The sequence below is a fragment of the Tiliqua scincoides genome, chromosome 1 (assembly GCF_035046505.1).
Source record: "Tiliqua scincoides isolate rTilSci1 chromosome 1, rTilSci1.hap2, whole genome shotgun sequence".
In the NCBI taxonomy this organism is placed as follows: Eukaryota; Metazoa; Chordata; class Lepidosauria; order Squamata; family Scincidae; genus Tiliqua; species Tiliqua scincoides.
Window position 1 is genome coordinate 62405622 of NC_089821.1, and position 21130 is coordinate 62426751.

The 21130-nt window shown below is 47.7% G+C and overlaps 1 protein-coding gene across 1 annotated transcript; it reads left to right on the forward strand.

The window, feature by feature from the left end:
• The first annotated feature begins 1609 nt into the window (after window positions 1-1609).
• On the forward strand, window positions 1610-20286 carry LOC136636223 (NACHT, LRR and PYD domains-containing protein 12-like). Its single transcript, XM_066611177.1, has 12 exons — window positions 1610-1731; window positions 2590-4261; window positions 5288-5374; window positions 6334-6504; window positions 7669-7842; window positions 8772-8942; window positions 11602-11772; window positions 14348-14518; window positions 15373-15543; window positions 16038-16208; window positions 17504-17674; window positions 19583-20286. The coding sequence occupies exons 1-12, from the start codon at window positions 1713-1715 to the stop codon at window positions 19668-19670; spliced, it is 3237 nt and encodes a 1078-aa protein (XP_066467274.1). The 5' UTR covers window positions 1610-1712; the 3' UTR covers window positions 19671-20286.
• The last annotated feature ends 844 nt before the right edge of the window (window positions 20287-21130 follow it).

A 21130-nucleotide genomic window follows, 5' to 3' on the forward strand; every position in this document is an offset into this window, starting at 1 on the left:
GTTTGCACCCAATTAGCGATGCCACTGGAAGAAAACCCAACCTTAGCCTCTTTGGCACCCATGCTCATAACAGCCAGTCTCCACCCCAAGGATTGGCAGAAGAAACAGCAGCAGCGCATGATCCAGAACACCCCCAGTGTTGCCTTAGGTCTGCCAACTCCACACGTTCACAAACCCAACACAGCCAGTTGGTCACCACCCACCTTGCACAGTTTCTTCCACTGCAGAAGTGCAGGGTTTCCAGTTTGATTTAAGGGAGCATCTTTAAAAGAAGCATCTTCATTTACACGATTTCTGTCATCAAACTGGAAATCCTGCCCTTCCACGTGTGAAGAAATTACATCTGGTCAAGATACAGAGGCAGGTGGCCTAATTTCTGCTCTCATTTACTGGATGGAAAGGAGATGATAATAATAATAATAATAATAATAATAATAATAATAATAATAATAATAATAATAACTTTATTTTTATCCCGCCTTTCTCCCCAAAGGGACTCAAGGCGGCTTACAACATATTAAAAACATAATTTAAAAACAAATAAAAATAAAATAAATAAAGATAAGAGCAAACTGTGTCTGCGGCAGGCTGGCGGGAGGCCCTCTCCATCTGCCCCCTCTCATCCTCTCGCAACCTGCCCCTGATACAACCTGCATCACCTTGCCTAATGGCTGGGCCTTCCCCAGGGAAGCAGCATGTTTGGCACCCACTACATGCTGTGAGGCAGTGAGGGACCTTGCATGCCACTTACCAGTGCATTGCCACAGATTTCATTTTACTGTTATTATTAAGAATATTTATATGCTGCTTCTCAGCAAAAAAGTACACAAAGTGGTTTACAGACAAAACCAAACCATTAAATGGCTCCCTGGCCTGTCCAAAAGGGCTCACAATCTAAGAGGCAGAAGAACAGCAGGACAGAAGTGGCGTAGCTGAGGGGGGTCACCAGTGCCATGTGGAACCGGGCGCAGCACTCTGTGGCTCCCTGTGGGGGATGCCAATGGAATGCTCCCCCTCACAGTCACTATTGGCGTCGCTTGCCCAGAGCGTTGCTCAACCCTCAGCGGCATATGATTGAAAGTAATTGTGGTGCTGTCATCCTGTCACTGCAATTACTTCTGGGGCAGCCAGGTGGGGGGGGGGGGAAGACCCAGCTCTGCCACTTCAGTACAGCCACTAGAGAAGACACTGGGCTGGGGTAGGGTGAAGAGGGACAGGTCCTCTCCCCTTGCTGAGCATAAGAGGAGCAGCACTTGGAAAAGGTCCCCTCTCCCCAGTGAGTGGGTAGTTTTAGGATTCCTGTTGGCACTTACGTGAAAAAGAACCATCCCTCGAAGAGGAAGCGCCAGATCTCGCCCATACCGGCTTCGACCACCAGATGCCGCTGTTTCGCTCTCCAATTGCCGGGACCGGGAGCAACGCAGCCCAGCCCAGCCCAGCCCAGCCGGCGGCAGCGCCTCCCAGTCCCTCCTCGGTGCTTTTCCGGTGAAACTTCCTCATTGCCCGGAGTGCCGCTGTCGTCATCGTGCGCAGGCGGAGCCGCAGCCCTCAAGGGGCTGGTCTCCTTCTGGTCGCGCTGCGGACGGGCTGCCCTCAGTCCTGCCCCGAGATCGGGGGAGCTGCTTGTCTTGCGGCTGCGGTGCAGGCGGGAGCCTGGAAGGAGCCGGCTGGAGAAGCCCCTCCTGGTTGGCGGCTGGCCCGGCACGCCCGAGATGGCAGCGGCGGCGCCGGGTGAGCGTGTGGGGCGCCTGGCAGGGAAGCGCCGCGGTCTGCCCTGCTGGGCGAGTTCCAGCGCTGCCTCCCGTGGAGACCAGTGCGGGGACTGCAGGCGCTGCTCGTCCGCGGGCTCTGCGGTGGAAGCGGAGAAGGAAGCAGAGTGGAGGGGTGTGGACGGCAGGGACGTGTGGTGGGTGGGGGAGCAGGTGAGGCGGAGCCTCCCCGGAGTCCTTCCAGAAGTGCTGCCACCCTGTGAGGCGCCGGGGCACCCACGACCCACACGCAGAGCATGGAGAGTGCAGAACGTGAAAGGGGCCAGGGGGTGGGGGAAGATGGCAAGAGGCTTTCTCCTTTGGGGTCGTGATTTATATCAGACAGCCTATCTCTTTCTTCACTCTGTGATTCCTTAGGAGCAGTTCCATGTTGATTGCCAGTAGCAGGTCTTTGACTATTCACTGGCTCATAAGTATGCCTGACGGTGGGTGAGAGCGACATCTTTAGTGGCCTTGAACTGTGTTTCCCTTTCTGGTCTGCTGAGGAATGAATAAACCTGAAGAAGTTTTGAAGCTTTAGTCAGACACCAGAGTTTGTTCCAAACAAAGTGGAGAAGTGTGAAAAATCGCACCTGAAGTCTGCACTGCTTCTGTTTTCAGACTCCTCTTTCTGATTCAGTGTGCTAAGGGGGAACTTGCAGCTTCTGACCACACTGAGGTCCTGTTACTGGCAAATCTAATGTGCAAAATTGCCCTGTCTTTGCATATTCTGCCAAACATTTGTAGGAGTGCGGGAGAAATCTGTCCATAGCTTCATATGATTGCTGATTGTCTTTTAAATCTATTCACTATCTCTGTTAATGGATCCTGTTTGAATCAGATTATAGGAAGAAATACAGAGAACATGTCAGGAAGAAATGCCAGCCACCAGAAGATGAAGACTCTTGCCCTGGGGTCCATGTGCCATTCAGTGAACCTTACACAAAACTGACTAAGGCAAGTGAAGCGGATGAATTCCTGCAGAGGCGATGGAGACATAGAGGGTTGGTGCCAGAGCAAATGGCTGCGACCAGCCTAGATGCCCTGTTCAGTACTGACAGCGGCACGGCGGGAACTGCCGTGCTACTGGGAATGGCTGGGGTGGGAAAGACCACAATGGCCAGAAAGATCCTGCTAGACTGGGCCAGTGGGAGGCTGTTTCCAGAACGCTTTGATTCTGTTTTCTACATAAGCTGCAGGCAACTGGATCTAGTGAAGGGGAAGGCTAGTTTGGCTGACTTGATTTTAAAGAATTACCCTGAACTGATTCCAGAAGAAGCCATTAAAGAACTTCTGGTGAGTCCCAACAAACTCCTCTTCATAATGGATGGCTTGGATGAGCTGAATAGTTCTATTGAGCAGCAGGAAGACAACCTGAATATCAATCCCTGTGGGAAGAATCCAGTGAGTGTCCTTCTGAGTGGTTTGATTACCAAGAGGGTCTTTCCTGAGGCCTGCTTGCTGATCACGACCAGGCCAAGTGCCTTGGGCAGCCTGAAGAACCTTTTATGCTCCCCTCGCTATCTGGGGCTGCTGGGTTTCACTGAGAAGGGCAGAGAAGAATATTTCCACCAGTTCTTTGGGGATCAAGAATTAGCGGCACAGGCTCTTGAGTACGTCAAGAGTAATGAGGCTCTCCTTGCCATGTCCTTTGTACCTGGTGTTTGCTGGATCATCTGCACTGTGATGAAACAGCAGTTGGAGGGGAGCAGAGGAGATCTTTGGCAGGTGCCTGACAAAGTCACATCAGTGTATGCACTTTATCTCTCCCACTTGTGTGCATCTCTCTGCAATAGCACTGAACGCCAGAATCTGAGAGGACTTTGCTCATTGGCTGCTGAAGGAATTTGGAAAAAGAGAATCTGGTTCAAGGCAGAAGAAATCCAGAAGCCAAGTTTGGCTGTGTTCAGTTCTCTCCCTTCCACGTGGTGGGAGAATCTCTTCCAGAGAGATCCCAATTCTGATGACATCTATAGCTTCGTCCACCTTAGTGTGCAAGAGTTTCTTACAGCTTTGTTCTATGTTTTTGAAGATGAAGCCAAAGATTCTGAGACTGCTAAGCAAGAGACAAAAGTATTGCTGGAAAGCTGTAGCAAAGATCAAGGGGATTTGAGTTTAATTGTACTGTTCATGTTTGGCCTTTTAAACAAAAAAATCATGAAGTACGTCCAAGAACAGTTTGGATGGAAAATGTCATCTGCAATTCAAGGTGATCTGCTGGAGTGGCTTAAAGGGCACACAAAAATAAACTCAGTTTATCCATGTTACGATCAGCTGGAACATTTTCATTCTTTGTATGAAATGCAAGAAGAGGAGTTTGTTCAAAATGCACTCAGTCATTTGACTGAACTAACAATGGATGGGTTGAAATTCACCCCACTGGATCAAGCAGCGCTCTCTTTTTGTGTGAAGCATTGCTTAAATTTGGAGACTCTTTCTTTATATACGTGCTCATTTCTGTCCAAGAGCCCTGAAGGAGGAGAAGTCCCCGTCCTTCCCACTCAGTCATGCCAGTAAGTCTTCTTGGAATCTTTACATTGATTAACATTCAGCAGCTATATTTCAAAAAGTAAGAATGACCCACAGAGAGAAAAGAATAGAAAAAAGAACAGCTCCGCGTAGTGTCTCGGTCTTCTTCCTGCCTCTTCTTCTTCTTCCTCGGTACCTGGACTAAGTTTGTGCTAAACTGCTCAGCTATGGGTAGAAGATCCTGATGGAGTGCAGAATAGCATTGCTCATAACATCCTGTTGAATCTTTCCTGTCTCACGAATTGTGTATTTAGTTCCTAGGATGATGTGATGCTTTTGAGAGGTAGGTTGTCTTTTCACCACCTCTCAAATATGGGATTGTTAATATTAGAAGGCTTCCCCTGAGGTTCAGTGATGTGGTTCTTTTTCCACTGTTGACGTGAATATCCCTGTTGTGACTGATCACATCTGCTGCTGGCTGATCAATACAGACAGACAGAACAGGAGGATTCTGGCCCCTGGTCAGCAGTGCTAGTACCAGATTGCTGAGGGCTCCAAGGCGAAGTCCTACGCTGAGCCCCACGTGACATCTCAGGTGGTGCACTGAATGCTGACACTCCTAGCAGTACTTGGGGACCAGGCTGGCCAAGGGAATCTGTTGATGGATCTGAACCGGTTCTTGACCTGACCCCCCCCCCCCTTTCTGGCACAGAGCTCAGGTTTACACTGTAAATTTAAATGACACTCTGACTTGTGTAATTGTCATGATTGACTCCCAAGCAGGGCATTTTTGGCCACTGTCCTTCTCTAGAAGTCTCAGTACTTCCTAACCAAGAATTCTCAGCACCCAACCAAACAACAATTCCTAGGGATTAGAATGAAGCTGAGACAGCTAAACCTGTTTCAAACTGATTAAAATATGTAGTATCAGCAACTATTAGCTATTGTTTCCTGTTCCAATCAAGAGAAAGAATAGGACAATTAATAAGCCCAGATTTCCTCCACAGCTCATGTATTGTTTTGGAAAAGAGAATATAGTGAACTCTGCTGAACATGTTCTGTGTTTTTAGGCCTTATCAGAAGACCCAGAAGCATTCTGAAATTTACCAGCTCTGCCAGGCACTGATGGAGCCCAACAGCAAAATAAAGAAAGTGGAGTAAGCCATGGTTGCTTTTTCTCTCTCTTCTCCCTCCTGTTCTTAACTTGTGTCCCAGCCTGTTCTACTCCTAGGGATAATGTCTGTATACACACTCTAGTGTCCTTTGGTGCTCCAGTATTCCACAGTGATGATCCAGGAAGGCTGAGTTCCCACATGAGCACTAGAGCCGAATGATTGGCAGGTGGGAATTTCTGGGGTCATGCAAGTTTGGGGAGGCAACATAGGACTGTCCTAATTTCAGTCATGTGTCACACAATACCAGTTAGAATTTTTAGCAGTAAATGACTGAATGCAGAACATAGAATACTGTAGTAAAGACTGAAGGCTTTTCAAGGTGCATTCAACCCTTCATCAAGGGAAAACATGAATCCCCTCTCCCAAGGTTGCGTACAGAGTTCTTTACATGCATGTTAGGTCTTGTATACACTGCTTTCTGTAATTGGATCATTTTGTGTGTGTTTGTGTGTGGTCAAATAGTCAAAGTCAACAGGGGGGAAAGAAGACCCGAGAATGGGTCAGCCAGGCTAACTGCCCTGATGACCATCGGATCTTTCACAGCCCTCTCCCTAGACTTGCAGTAGAGCTCAGCTGCTAGTTATATCAGCTGCGCATGGACGAGGTGCAAATCCCCAGTATGGAACTGTCTTTAGAGGGCTTTTAGATGTCCTGTGGTTGTCTATGGCAATTTCCACGAGGATCATGAAGAAATAGAGCTGCCAATTTCCTGAGAAAAAGAAAGCGTTTTTGTGACCACCTGAGGAGCAAAGAGTGGAAGTGTAAGAGGAATTTAGGAAAAGATTCAGATGTGACCAGGTGACTTGTGAACAGTGAGCACCAACTCTGACAACAGTGAGATCTGTTTGTAGAGGAGTTGCAGCCTGTCTGAAGAGAAGCGATTCACTGGGTGCAAAAAGGAGGATCCAGACTGATGGAAGTGCTTCTCTCTTACTCCACAGGCTGGACGGATGCAAACTCCCAGGGGACTGCTGTGCAGACCTGTCCTCCGTTCTCTCAACAAACCAGATGCTGGTAGAACTGAGCTTGCATACAACCAGTCTGGGAGATTCAGGACTGAAGTTGTTGGGTGAAGGCCTCAGTCATTCACACTGCATGCTTGAAAAACTGGGGTAAGCATTTAATCTACCTCTATCTAACCATCTCAACAAGAGTGGATCAGGCATGACCTTGTTGCCTCCAGGTATGCCGAATGTGATTGTGCAATTGTTAAATATCTTTGTTGTAGCATAGTCTTCCTCTTTGCTGAACTAGGAGCTCTTAGCTCTTGGCTTCCTCTTAGCTGATCTAGGAGGAACTAGAAACTGAACGGATCTGGCGCTTTAAGGATCCCTTTAGCTCTAAAATGACTGGCAAGCACTTCCAATTTTTGTGGTCCTTTCTCTGGACATCAAGGGTGGCTTTGGGAAGGAGCAAGAAGTCCTTCTGCAGACACGGTGATATGTGGTGTGGTGTCCTTGCCTCTCCACTGAATTTCGTTTGCTGCTATAATAATAATAATAATAATAACAACAACTTTATTTTTATCCCGCCTTTCTCCCCAAAGGGTCTCAAGGCGGCTTACAACATATAAAAACATAATTTAAAAACAAATAAAAACGTATAATAGAATGATAATGTCAACTTTCCTGCTATTCCACTCCAAGAGAGAGCAGAGGATTCATATATTCAAAACATATATATTCAAAACATATATTCAAAACAACCCTCCATATTAAGTTGTAGAGGGTTGTTTTGTCTCCCTCCTCTTTTCTTAGCTTAATGTCAAGTTATTAGCTGTCTGGGCTATGATCTGGGGCATTAGAGTTGGGGGTGAGGTAAGGTGAGGATTACAGACAATCAATCTGCTGTGAGTACTGGACCTCTCTTTTGATAGAGGAGCCTGGCACACAGGCCTTTCTTAGGCTGATTATCATTCCACTTAGAGGGAATCAAATAAAATTTTACACTGGTTCCTGATTTATCAGGTAGTGGTGACAGTGACAAATGTCTGGCCAGTCATGAGAAGCTTTTTCTACTTGTCAATCTGTCTGCAGAACGTGGGGCTTTTCCACAAGGACCTGATGTTCTCCTTGAGCCCACCCAGCCCCAGCAAGCCACATCCATCCAAAGCTGACACCTCCCTCTGCTGCTGTCTCCTGCCCCTCTGCACAGCAGCTTGGGTGAAAGTGGGCCTGCCTCTGTCTACCCTGAACAAAGTTATAGCATCTCTGTACCACCTTTCCCAGGCAACCTCGAAGAATGAAGATCTCAGTTTTCTGTGCCCCTCTCTTTAGGGTGTGGGACTGCAACCTGACTTCTGCTTGTGGCAGTGATCTCTGTGCCATTCTCAGGACCAGCCAGACATTGACAGAGCTCAGGCTTGCGTCTAATTCTGCCCTTGGAGAGCAAGGAGTTCAGCTGCTGTGTGAAGGGCTGAAGGATCATTCTTGCCAACTGCAGAGCCTGGGGTGAGTAGCCAAGCAGCTTCCTCTTGGCAATCCGTTTAGTCAGACTCAAAGCTGGTGCTGAACAGCTACATCCCAAGATGCCATACAGGGGTTGAGACTTTGGCTTCTGGGGCATTGGCTCACATGAGAGTTTTTGCACATCTGGTGTACAAAGCAGTCATTTTCTAATCTGTTTGGAAACGCAGAATTATTGGGTACCTTTATACCACACACTCGGAGGTCTAAGAACTGTACATAGCTTATTCTGACAAAGGATGCACACACTGGCCTAGGGTTGCCAACCATTTCTCATGTTCAGGATTGCCACTTATTGCAGAGCATGACAGCTGCACATGGTATAGTGGAAGGTGCTTTTATTTATTTTATTTTATTTTATTTGAAAAATTTATATCCCACCTTTCCCATGCCAGAGCAAATGCCCAAAGTGGCTTACAAAGCCCCACAGTAAAATGTATAACAACAAGTAAGACAACTAAAGTAAATTAAAACAGAACAAAAAGAAAACCCAAACAGTCCTACAAATGTTTCTGAAGGACGGGTATGTACCCCATTTTGAAGAAAGGTCCGTCTTGCTGTTCATAGTGAGAAATGAGCAGGTAGGAATGAAAATGCATTAAAGAGAAGGAAAGTGAATGACTTGAACTGCAGCACAACAGGGATTCTGTTTGTTTATCCTGCCTCCATTCTGGCTTCCTGTCTGTGTAAGTAGCTGTTGCGGGCCTGATTAATGGAAGCCAGAAGGCAGTGCTCTCATTCAGACAGAGAAGGAACTCAGTTGGAAGAAGGGCAAGTGGCAGAGTAGAAATAGGTCACTGTCAATAGTGGCACCCCTCTTCTTTGGACATATGTTCTTTCGGCTGCAGCTTGACGTGTTCAAGCAGTATAAGGTCAATGAATGGCCCCCAACAAACTGATCTTTTCCCATGCAGGCTGGAAGAGTGCAGTCTCATGGCTGCCAGGTGCCAGGATCTTGCCTCTGTCCTTGCAACTAGCCAGACCCTGAAGAAGCTGAACCTGGAACACAACAAGCTGGGAGATGCAGGAGTGAAGCTGCTGTGCGAGGGCCTGAAACATCCAGACTGCAGGCTGCAAATTTTAGCGTAAGTTTGGGCTGAGTTCCTTCTCCCAAGACCTCAGACCACTTCCTCCAGCATCATATTCTGCAAACCTTCAGATCATCATTTGGCTGGAGTCTTAGGGCTGTAGACTTTTCAAGAGAAGCAGGAAAACCTGTCCAGTGTTTGTCTGATAGGGAGGGATAAGAATCTGCCTTGACGTCTCAAATGCCTATTGTGCTCTGCAAAGGAAGACCAGAGAATGAAAATTTCTGAGGTGTTCTGAAAATGCCCATAATGCCGTTCAGACCTTCAGTCTGGCCTTGTCTGGCCTTGTGGGGCTCATGAAGGCCTGTAGTCGTTTCAGAGAGGAGACTTGAGAGTCGTGGGAGCAGATACAAATATTGTGATTCTGGAGTGTGATTTACACCTGGAAGATCCAGAATTGAAATTCCTGCTCGGCCATGAAACTTCCTGGTGATCTTGGGCCAGTCGCTCTTTGTCAGCCTCACCTACTTCTCAGGGTTGTTGTGAGGACAAAAGGAGGAGAAGAACCACATACACCACCCTGAGCTACTTGGAGGAAGAATGTTATAGAAATGTGAAAATAAATAATCGGCCAGTAGTTCAATTCCATCTATCCTGCCCCCCCCCACCAATGCAGCTGTGCCACCAGTGCACACACTGTGTGGGGGGAGGGGGGCAGCGGTTCTGGAGACCTCAATGCAAGGGGACATTTGTTCCTTTGCCCAGGGATAAGCCTCCATCGCCATGATGGGTCTACTTGGACCTGCACCCACAATCTTGCTGGGGCTTGGATGAGTGGACCCAGAGAGAGTGGATCGAAGCCAGGAAGGAGCATTGGATTTTGGTGGAGCTGCAGCAGCCAATACTTCCCACTTCTTGGCCATGTCACATTCCCTACACCTCAGTCTCTGCCATGTTCCTTCTCCTCCTGCCCTCTTCCACCCATCACCCTCCCCCCAATTGTAACCCTCAACTTACTGGTGCCGGGGTTTCTCTGGAGACTGCTGGTGTGTGGCCACCTGCATGGAATGGCGGGTCCTGCTTTGTGATTGCCATAAAGCTTGTGAGTTCCGGCAGCGCAGTAGGTCAATAGGATTGGACCATAATTCAGACACCAAACTCTCTCTTTATTGTAAATACATCTGGTCCATTAACTGCAAAAAAGTACATAAGAAGAGTCCTGCTGGATCAGGCCAAAGACCCAGCCAGTCCAGCTTCCTGTATCTCACAGTGGCCCACCAAATGCTTCAGGGAGTACATAAGACAACAGAAACAACCTTCGTCCTGGTGCTCTCCCCTGCATCTGGCAGTCAGAAGCAGCCTACCTCTAAAACCAGGAGCTTCTACATACCTACCATGACTTGTAACTTGTGATGAACTTTTCCTCCAGAAATTTGTTCAATCCTGTCTTAAAGGCATCTACTTCCTGTTGCAAGGAGTTCCACAGACTAATTACATGTTGGGTAAAGAAATATTTTCTTTTGTCTGTCCTAACTCTTCCAACACTCAACGTTAGTGGATGTCCCCTGGTTCTGGTATTATGTGAAAGGGAAAAGAGCATCTCTCTCTCTATCCACTCTGTCCATCCCCTGTATAATTCTATATGTCTCTATCATATCTCCCCTCAGGCGCCTCTTTTCTAGACTGAAAAGTCCCAAATGCTGTAGCCTTTCCTCATAAGGGAGGTGTCCCATCTCAGTAATCATTTTGGTTGCTCTCTTCTGCACCTTTCCCATGATACACTTTTTGAGATGTGGTGACCAGAACTGGACACAATACTCCAGACGTGTCCTTACTATCAGTTTGTACAATGGCATTATAATATTAGCTGCCTTATTCTCAATACCTTTTCTAATAATCCCAAACATGGAATTAGCCTTCTTCACTGCCACCACACATTGGGTCGACACTTTCATCGAGCTGTGCACAAGCACCCAAAGATCTCTCTCCTGATCTGTCACAGACAGCTCAGAACCCATTAGCCTATATGTGAAGCTTTGATTCTTTGCCCAAATGTGCATGACTTTACATTTACTTACATTGAAATGCATCTGCCATTTTGTTGCTCATTTGCCCAGTTTGGAAGGATCCTTTTGGAGCTCCTCACAATCTCTTCTGGTCTTCACCACTCAGAAAAGTTTGGTGTCATCTGCAAACTTGGCTACCTCACTGCTTAGCCCTCTCTCCAAGTCATTTATGAACAGGTTGAAAAGCACTGGTCCCAGGACAGATCTTTGGGAAACACTGCTTTTCACCTCTCCATTGTGAAAATTGTCCATTGACACCCACAATCTGTTTCCTGATCCTCAGTCAGCTCCTAATCCAGGAGAGGACCTGCTGTCTTATTCCCTGACTGTGGAGTTTCTTCAGTGGCCTTTGGTGAGGGACCATGTCAAACGCCTTCTGAAAGTCCAGTTATATAATATCTGCAGGTTCTCCTGCATCCACATCCCTGTTGACTTTTTCAAAGAATTCTGAAAGGTTTGTAAGGCAAGATGTTTGTTTTGACCTTATTGATAGAAGTCGCTGAGAAGTCCAGTTGTTTTGTATTGATTATCCCTCATAATTTTGTATTGATTGTCCCACATACATTATAATTGTCCTTCATAATAATGTATTCATATCAAAAGAAGGAATGGTTCCACTTGCTCTATGTGGTGCTTATGATTTCTTGCAGACTGGGAACGTGTGAGCTGACAGCTGCCTGTTGTGGGGATCTTGCGTCTGTTTTTAGAGTCAATCCGACACTTACGGAGCTGACTCTGGACTATAACGTTCTGGAGGACTCAGGTGTGCAGCTGCTCTGTGAGGGACTGAAGCAGCCCAACTGCCATCTGCAGATGTTGGGGTAAGCAACAGTTGGGTGGTGTTTGGCTTCCATGCCCACAAGATGATTAGCACCATGACAGATGCGGATTCAGTATGTTTGCCATAATGAGCACAGGGTGCTGTGAAACCAGACCAGGAAAAGGAAGGCCACTCCCTTCCTCCCAGATCGCTACCAGATGCGATTGACATTTTGCATAAGGGCAACTGCCAGCAGCATCCTAAATCTAGCACAAGGAGGTGGGGAGTGGAGTCACTGAAATTATTAAACACAGAAACAAACTGCTTAAAACAATCATAAAGATTCTCAATATGACTTTTCTTTATAAGAGACCCAGCTGGTGGAAAAATAGCAAAGGAGATGGATGTAGCTGAAACGGGCGAATTCAGTGTGTGTTTGGGGGGGCCATGAGCACTACCAACTCCAGAGCCCACATCGACCAGGCAGGTTGACCTCGGCTCCAGGTTGAACTTGATAGGCTCTGTGATCAAGGTCCTGCCTGGGTAGACCTAGGTTCCCACCTTGCCTTGGAGCCCAGATCTACCATCTGGGTAGACCTGGGCTTCCATTCCAGCCAATTTTGCCAGTGTCCACCCAGTGGGTATTCCTCTGGTGCCCAATTTTGCTCCCCAGCTCGGCGGGCACCCTTGCCTGCTACCTGCTGGTTTTGGGGGGGGGGCCCACGCACCCATGGATCCACCCCTGAGCTGAAAAAACACATTTGGGTGAACATTTGGGTCATGATGCTGAAGTCATTTGGGTCATGACATTTGGGTCATGATGCTGAAGGAAAATTGTGATTATTGTCCAATAATGTTTTGTAGGTATTGGCTCTGCATGGCTGATCCAGCAGGCTTCTTGACTCTCTCGCCCATTTCATTTCACCAGCAAGAGATGCCAGTTCTGCAGGAACATGGGAATGTATCCCACAGGCAGTGGCATTCCTAGCGTATTTGACACACAGAGTGGACTGCTCCAGAGCATACCTAGTGCCACTGGTACTAGGGCAGATTGCTCCCACTGTGTATTCAGCATTTGAAGCAGCAGGTAGACCTGGCCTCTCCTTCTAGATGATCCAGTGGAGGCCAGGTCTATTCAGTATTCAAAGGGACAGACACCCTGGTACACCCTTACTGTCTGCACCCAGGGTAGACTGCCCCCCAACTGCCACTCCCTTGGTATGTCTCTGGGCCACTCCCATTACTCCACCCTTGGTATGCTACAGCCTCAGAGAGGACAGGTATACTAACCATGTGAAGTGACAGGTAGACCTGGCCTCCACATCAAGATGAGGAACAAAGTCCATAGGGGAGGCCAGGTCTACTAGCCATCCGAAGCATGGTAAACATGGCCTCCATGTTGAGATCCCTGACAGAGTCCAGGTCTACCCACCCTTCAGAACAGAGGATAGACCAGGGCTGACGGGCTTTGACTCCTGGGGCATAATTAATTGATGCCCAGGGTGGACTACACCCCTGCTCCACCCTAGGTACCTACTGCCCTCAGGTTCCCAGTCTCAGTTTGGATCAGGAATTCAGTCTGTACGTGTGACATATATGCTTCACTCCCCTCCACCAACAGCTGAACCGAGCCCACCTGTTTTTTCCTGCTTGTGGCTTTCAGTTTCCCCTCCCTGCTAAATAGCCAGGCCACAGCGCTGTGACCTCATAAGCAGTACTCAGGAGCTGTACAGCCTTTGCTTCATGTGGACAAAGGCAGGAAGGGGGGCACGCACGCCATACCTGTCTGGTGCAAGTGATCTGGGTGAGGACTTGCAGAGCAGGCTTGCTTCTGCCACCTCTGCATGTGCACTGCATTCTCTCCAGCTTTAGGGGAAGGAAATGAGTAATCTTTCCTTCCCCACTCAAGAGTCTGCATCTGTGTGAGAACCAAAACAGCACTCAAGAATCAGTGGGACTTCTCTGGGACTCCTTTAGGGACTCCTCCCTAAATGTGCCTGCCTAGATGCCATCTTTATGGCTTATTGGGGGGGGGGGGGAATGGGAGGAGGTCAGGATTCTTGAGAGGCCTTGTCGCTTCATTCTGATGCTGGGAAAGAGGCCTTTACAATCTCCAAACAGATAAGAACATAAGAACAGCCCCACTGGATCAGACCATAGGCCCATCTAGTTCAGCTTCCTGTATCTCACAGCGGCCCACCAAATGCCCCAGGGAGCACACCAGATAACAAGAGACCTCATCCTGGTGCCCTCCCCTACATCTGGCATTCTGACTTAACCCATTCCTAAAATCAGAAGGTTGTACTTGCACATCATGGCTTGTAACCTGTACTGGATTTTTCCTCCAGAAATTTGTCCAATCCCCTTTTAAAGGCATCTAGGCCAGATGCCGTCACCACATCCTGTGGCAAGGAGTTCCACAGACCAACCACACGCTGTGTAAAGAAATATTTTATTTTGTCTGTTCTAACTCTCCCAACACTCAATTTTAGCGGTTGTCCCCTGGTTCTGGTGTTATATGAAAAATGTTCAGGAGGGGATGTCACTGTGGAAAACATGGAAGGGAGGAAGGTTTTTTTTTCTTTTAAAAAACAAAACAAAAACAAAAACCAAAGATGCTTTTCTGTCTCTTTCAGGTTGGGGCACTGCAGCCTGACAGCAGCTTGTTGTGGCGCTCTCTCTTCTGTTCTAGCCACCAGCCAGTCTCTGACAGAGCTGGTTGTGGAGTGTAACACTCTGGGAGATGCAGGCGTGAAGTTCCTGGGTGAGGGACTGAAGCACCCACGTTGCAGGCTGCAGAAGCTAAAGCAAGTAACGGTGGGGAAGGGTGGCACTGACGAGGAGGCTTAGCTTGTGGCCTTCAGAGAGAATGAAGGGATCCCAGAAAGAGACGCTCCTTCTGTCCTCTGTAACTGGGTGCCTGTTTTTGGCTGCAGTGCTTCTGCTTTTAGACCAGGGACAGGTCTAATTGATTCAAGGTTACTTCCAGTTCTCTGGTTCTGACCTATTTACTTTCCATAGCTCTAGTGTTGTTTTCCCCATTAGACTTAAAATGTCTGACCTCGAGCAACAGCTGCGTCACCACTCATGCTGCCTGCTACTGATTCAGCGTGGAAAGTTTCTGATCCAGAAATCCTTAGGAATATGGAACCCAGTTTTTGCTGTGTAGACAATATCCCTTCTAATAGCTGAAGGCCTATTGAGAGAGCCATTTTGCAATTCACCTTCTATTCTTGGAGAACATCGCACCATGTTAGATGCAGGAGTCACATTTGAAGAGAATAGTGGGGCGAACTGGAGACACAGGAAGAGTCTCCTTATGCAGCATCCCTTTAATCACAAAGGAACCTTGTTCTGTAAGACGTGTAGTTCTGACACTTCTACTGTGTCATGTCAGAATGAAGTTCCATGGAGATTAAACTTTGTCATGTGTGAAGTGGCAACCAGAGGAAGTAGGATAATGAAGCACTGAACCTCTCCTGACACTTTCCCTTGGTACTCCTCTGACTCATGGAGTCCAGGGATACCTGCTATGCAGAGTGACGGGTAGTCCTGGCCTTTGCATCGGGATGTCCCCAGTGGAGGCCTGCTCTACTTGCCATTCAAAGTATTGATGGTGGTTGTGTTTGACCATAATTGGGCAACTGCTTGTCTCCTGCAGCTTGTATAATTGTGATCTCAGCCCTGCTTGCTGCAAGGATCTCGCCTCTGTCCTCAGCAGCAACGGAATGATGTCTGAACTGCTCCTGGGAAGCAACAAACTTGGGGAACTGGGAATGAAGCTTCTGTGTGAAGGACTGAAGCATCCACACTGCAGGTTACGTAAATTGTGGTAAGAAAGAGCTGGATTCCTTTCTGGCTGCAGTCATTGGCACCCGGACCATGATCTGGAGGTGTTCAGTTGCGTATTAGTATGAAAAACATTTCTATACCACTTTTCAAAACCAAACTGCACAAAGTGGTTTACCTAGGAAAATAAAGTGCACTGTCCCATTTTCAGGAAGTTGAGACCTGTCCTCTCACTTTCCTAAGCTTCCCTTCTCTCTCTATTCCACACTCTCCCCCATCCAACATGGCCTGAATCTGCTTTTCCGAAATCTGTTTACTTGCCTATCTCATCCAAGACTCCTTCAAACCCATCCCTCCTCCACCACTCATGATAATCAATCCAACCACTCCCCTTCCTGCCTTTCTATGTCTGCCTCCCCTCCATCCTGCCTGATCTTTTTGTCCTTTCACTGAGCTGCAGCTGTCTTCCCTTCCATCCCTCCACAAGCCTTTACCACATAGCACGTTGCTTGACCAAAGTGTGTTTGTGTCCTGCAGCCTGTGTGGGTCTGAAATCACACCTGGTGCTTGCAAGGAGCTCTCCTCTGCCCTCAGGATGAGCCCAAAGCTGGAGAGTATTGATTTCTGGGACAACCCCTTGGAAGATTTTGGAGTCCGACTGCTCTGTGAGGGGCTCAAAGACCCAGGCTGCAGATTGCAAGTTCTATCGTAAGAAAGAAATCCGACTTTCAAAATACACAGCACAAAGTACACTTATACTTATTGACTGTACCTATGTGTGCAGGTAGAATTTTTCTGCATGGTAATCATTTTATAGATGAATTGGGGCCCAATCCTATCCAACTTTCCAGCACCAATGCAGCCACCATGCAGCCCCATCATAAGGGAACAAGCATTCCCTTACCTTGAGGAGGTCTCTGTGACTGCCTTCCCACTGCAGGATGCAGCAGGCTCCACATTGGCATGGCTGCACCAGTGCTTGAAAATTGGACCGGATTTGGCCCTCAGTTCTTCAGGGTGGGGCAGGCTGCATGTCTAAGGCTTGTAGCAAAATGTCTTTGGCGTCCATCACCCCCAGGTTAATCTTGGAATCTTGTCTTCGTGTTGCTGGACGTGTCTGTGTTCCTTACACTGTAAATGGCTGTAGTAGCAATAGCAAAGCTCACCTTCTGTGCCATTTTTCTCTGTTTACTCCAGCAGCAGTGGAAGTGGTTCTTCTCCTAACTGCCCTCAGAGGTCCCTTTGTCATCCCAGGGGAAGCTCCCTGGTGCGGATAGGCTTGCCAAGAGAAGGCAGTCACAAAAGTGGCAGGCACTACCTTTGTACTGGGCCTTTGAGGGCAACTGCCCAAGGGTTCTGACCAGTAGCATAGCTAGAGGGGAGTTACTGCACAACATTTTGCAGGCACCTGAACGCGCCTTGCAAGCAACTCCTCTCCTTCAGAGCTATTTTGGTTGGCAAAAGGAAAACGGAGGTGTCTCCTGCATTTTTCTCTCACCAAGCGGAATAGCTCCAAAGGGGAGGGGCTGCTTGCAAAGCGTGTTCTGCCACCTGCAAAACGTAGTACTATGACCCCCCCTTCTAGCTACGCTACTGTTCTGACCCTTTAAACCAGCCCTGTTTCAAATCATTTGTATTACAAATTATGAAATAGGTAACAGTGCACAAAAAGTAGCGATGGCGCTGTTATTGAGCTTTTCCACAGCAGTCAACGAGGACTAGGAAGTTGCCTGTTTTCTTCCCTTGAAAGCTGCAATTCTCATTTGGTTGGATTCTATAACAAATTCTGTGTCATGAATACCTGTAATGCTCATACTGTGAAATAGAATGATCAGAATTAGGATCATGAAGAGATCTGGATGGCTGAGGGTCATTTCACTGGACAGGGAAGGTTCTCCTTGAATTATCCACTTCAGCGTTGGGTGGAAATATGGACATCACATCCTGAAGTATTGGCGAAAGGTCAGATTTCAACAAGTAGTTATTTATATGGTGCTTTGCAGGATGTTGAACTGCAAGTTGACAGCAGCTTCCTGTGAGGATCTCTGCTCTGCCCTCAGCACCAGTCGGAATCTGAAGGAGCTGCTGCTGGAGGGGAATGAACTAGGAGACGCAGGAGTCCGGCTGCTGTGCAAGGGGCTCAGGCAGCCCAGCTGCAGGCTGAGGAAAATAGGGTATGTAGGAGCCTCTGTCTCTTTTCAGGAACGATCCTTTTCTTGGCCTCATACAATTTTGGGGTCGGTCACATCCATCTTTTTCCTGAGAGTTTAGCGTACGGCTGAGGAACAGAAGGGCATGTAGCCAAATTCCAGCCATGTGTGGCATTGGCCAGAAGAATGGTGGAGGCAAAGGGAAGTTGCCTGTTCAGGAAGTTCTTCATTTGAATATGGGCTTCCGTGAAGTGCTGGCTTGTGGGCTGCAGGGTGAGTGTGTTTCCCACAGACAAGGCCAGAGAAAGGAGTGTTTGAAGAAGGGGAAAGAGGCGTGAGGCAGTGAAGGGAGAGAGCAGAGAGATGGAAGTGAAAGGTGAGGCTGAAGAGGAAGCGAAAGAGGAGGGTGATGGATGGAGATGAAGGGGGACTGGGAAACCACAAGGGGCATGTGAGAGGTGAAGAAAGAGGGAAGGAGCAGGAGGCTGGGCAGATGGCAGGAAGAGAGACGGAAACCAAGGGAAAGGAGAAAAACCAAGCATCTCCCTCCTGGACTGCCCAGGGTCTGTTTTGGCTGCAAGGCTTTGGTCAGTACTAGGATCTCCCTCTCTACTAGGAGTGAACCAGGACCACTGAGCTGGCAGGGATAGTCCAGGCATAGACAGTCCCCCCTCCCCCCTGTGAACCTAGTGCTAGGCTGAATTCCTTGTGACAGGTGACAGAAAGCGGTGAGAAGCATGAGACACAACTGAGGACTTGTTCTGTTTGGAAAGGGTGCGACTCCACTGACAGGAGAAGAATAAATGGTTGAATAGCATCCCTTTCATTTTGGTTTCCTTGTGGTCATATGCTGGCAGGGTGGGTCCTGTATGCCATGGATGCTGTATATACCTTTTATTGAAAGACTTTATATAAATCTTCTTCTTCTTAATAATACCCCAGACACAGACACGCATGGATGTGGGTATCTCAGGAAGGGACAGCTTTGCCTAAGAAACCTACCTTAGAAAATTCAACTAGAGTAAATGTCACCGATTGTCCCTTGCAGAATCCTACATAGTGTTGTGTGGGCCTCCCTTCAAAGCCGTGGCAGCCTGCTCTTCCTGTGGCAGCCGCCCCCACTGCTCAACAACGTGACCTGGGTGGGCCTCCTGCTGCAAAGCCTGCTGGGGCGAGCTCCGCCACCGTCCCCAGCTAGCGCCCAACCTGGCGACCACTTCTGGGTTTGCCATGGGGCATCTGGGTCACCGTTGCCCTCATCCCAGCCAGCTGGTTTGTCAGCTGTGCAGACACACAGCTGCAGCCTCAGGGATCTGACCTGGAGCCTGATATGACAACCAAGTACAGAGGCTGCAAGGGCAAGCAGGCCCCAGCAATGCTTAGAGGAGGGGGGAGCAAAGTAAGGGTGTGGGAATGGACCGTGCATAAATTGGGAGCAGGGCAGGAAAAGATGGGGTGGAAGCAGGGGGACCCTGTACATAAAAACCTTTTGTTGGCTGATGAGTAGCTCAGAGAGTGGGTAGGTTCCACACCAGCCAGGGTTGTTACCCATGACCCCCTGAGTGAAAGCGCAGGAGGAGGAAGCCAGGTGACTTAACCTGGCTGTGTTCATCTGCGGTGAGCCCCAGAAGGTTCCTTGGGTTTCCGCCCTGGATGGTATGCCTTTGCTGTCTGTGGCAGCTGTGGTAGAATGGACCAGGCAGGCTGCCACACTACCCTGACCATACAGCTATAATTCTAGGAGTTGGATTTTGTGGGTCTTCACAAAGAAAATTTTCACAGCGCAAACCCAGAAATACTCAGGATCCTTGGGAAGACACAATGACAGTTCAACGCTTTGAAAAGCATGTTAGTTTTGCAATGCAGAGATACTCCATTAAGTATTGCTCCATTTCCACTGCCTTGAAAAATAAGCATTTTTCTTTCACACAGCCTGGATACTGACAAATTAATGGAAGAGACTGTGGAAGAGCTGGTTTCCCTGAAAAGGTTCAAGCCTGATCTCATTATAGACACCTAGAAGAAGTTACAGTGGTGAGTAAGGACAATAATGGATAAGGAAAGACTACCAGGATCACTGAATGGAGTTCAAATGAAGCAGATCACCTGCTTCCATCACTGAGCAGCAGCAAAGCCAACATTCCGGTTCCCCTTCCAGCCAGCAGCAACAGTCAAGATGGGAAGCAACTTTGAGCCTAGAGGAACTAGATCTGCCTATGGACCCTTCACCGCTCAGGATTTGGGCAGCCTTCTAAGAAATGCTGTCACTGGTATTGTAATATGCATATCTACCTTAGCTGTTTGCTGGCTGCATGGACCAGATGCTGAAAATATCCTACCTCAGAAGGCCAATGCTGCTCTCCCCAAGTCTTAGAATACTAAAAAGAAGCAATCGGAAACCACTTCCAGTTTGCAGTCACCCCTGCTGAGTCTTACTCTACACTGACTCTGAAAAGCTACAATTTTTGCTTGCCTCAACCAATAAATATATGCACATGCATGTTGAATTGTAGGTTATTATTCATGATTTTTTTTTTCTTTCATGTTCTTGCAACATAATTTTGAACTCTCTTTATTGATTATTTTGTGCTTGTAAACTGTTTCATGTGTGGCTTTTTATGCATGCGTTTATCATTATTTCATGGTTATAAAGACCAAAATAAGTGATTGGTATTCTGATATTGAATAAATTGCCAAAAATATTGAAAGATGTGTTCGTTATTTTTTTTTACATGTGTAAGTATTTATATAAGTTATATTTCAGCAATGCACACAATTTAATGTACTTTCTTCCTCCAGTGTATACTGTTTTTGATGTTATTGTGAATTTTTGGAAAGAATTGGGAGTTGTTTCGCCAACATCTGGGATTTATTTATTCAGAAGGTGTCTATATGGCCTTCTCCAGGCTAAAAGCACCTTTCCTTCACATCCCTCTTCCTGGCTTATTCTCGCATCCACCTGTCTTCCTCTCCCTCTTCTTCAGCTGCTGTTGCTGCTTGTCAACTGTTGGGCCAACTCAGGGCACTGCTAAAGCAAACCTACCAATAAGGTCAAAATGGTGGCTCTTTGGGCAAATGGCCCCTTGAACCTCAACTGGTCTCTCACGCTTATGCAGTACCGGGGAGGGGGTGTCTCTTTCAAAAGAGTCTTCGAACAGCCTTCAACAAACCTGAGGTGGAAAGGAAATTGCTGAGGAAAATGTGTCTGAACCAGCCTCAGAGCGAGCAACAAGCAGGGGTGGGACAGATGAGGGAGAAGAAGAAGGGTGAGAGACAAGCTCACGTAGTTTGTAAAGTGGAAGTCATCTTCTGAAAGTCTTCAGCAAACAGTTTCCTTCATTTCTTCACAACCCCAGTGAACAGCACTCCTTAGACTCCATTTCTCACTGCAGGAAGGTGAGTCCAGCAGATTTACTGAACCGTCCCATTTGGCTAAATCCCTTTCAGTGGTGCTTTAGCAGAGGATGCTGTCATGTTTGC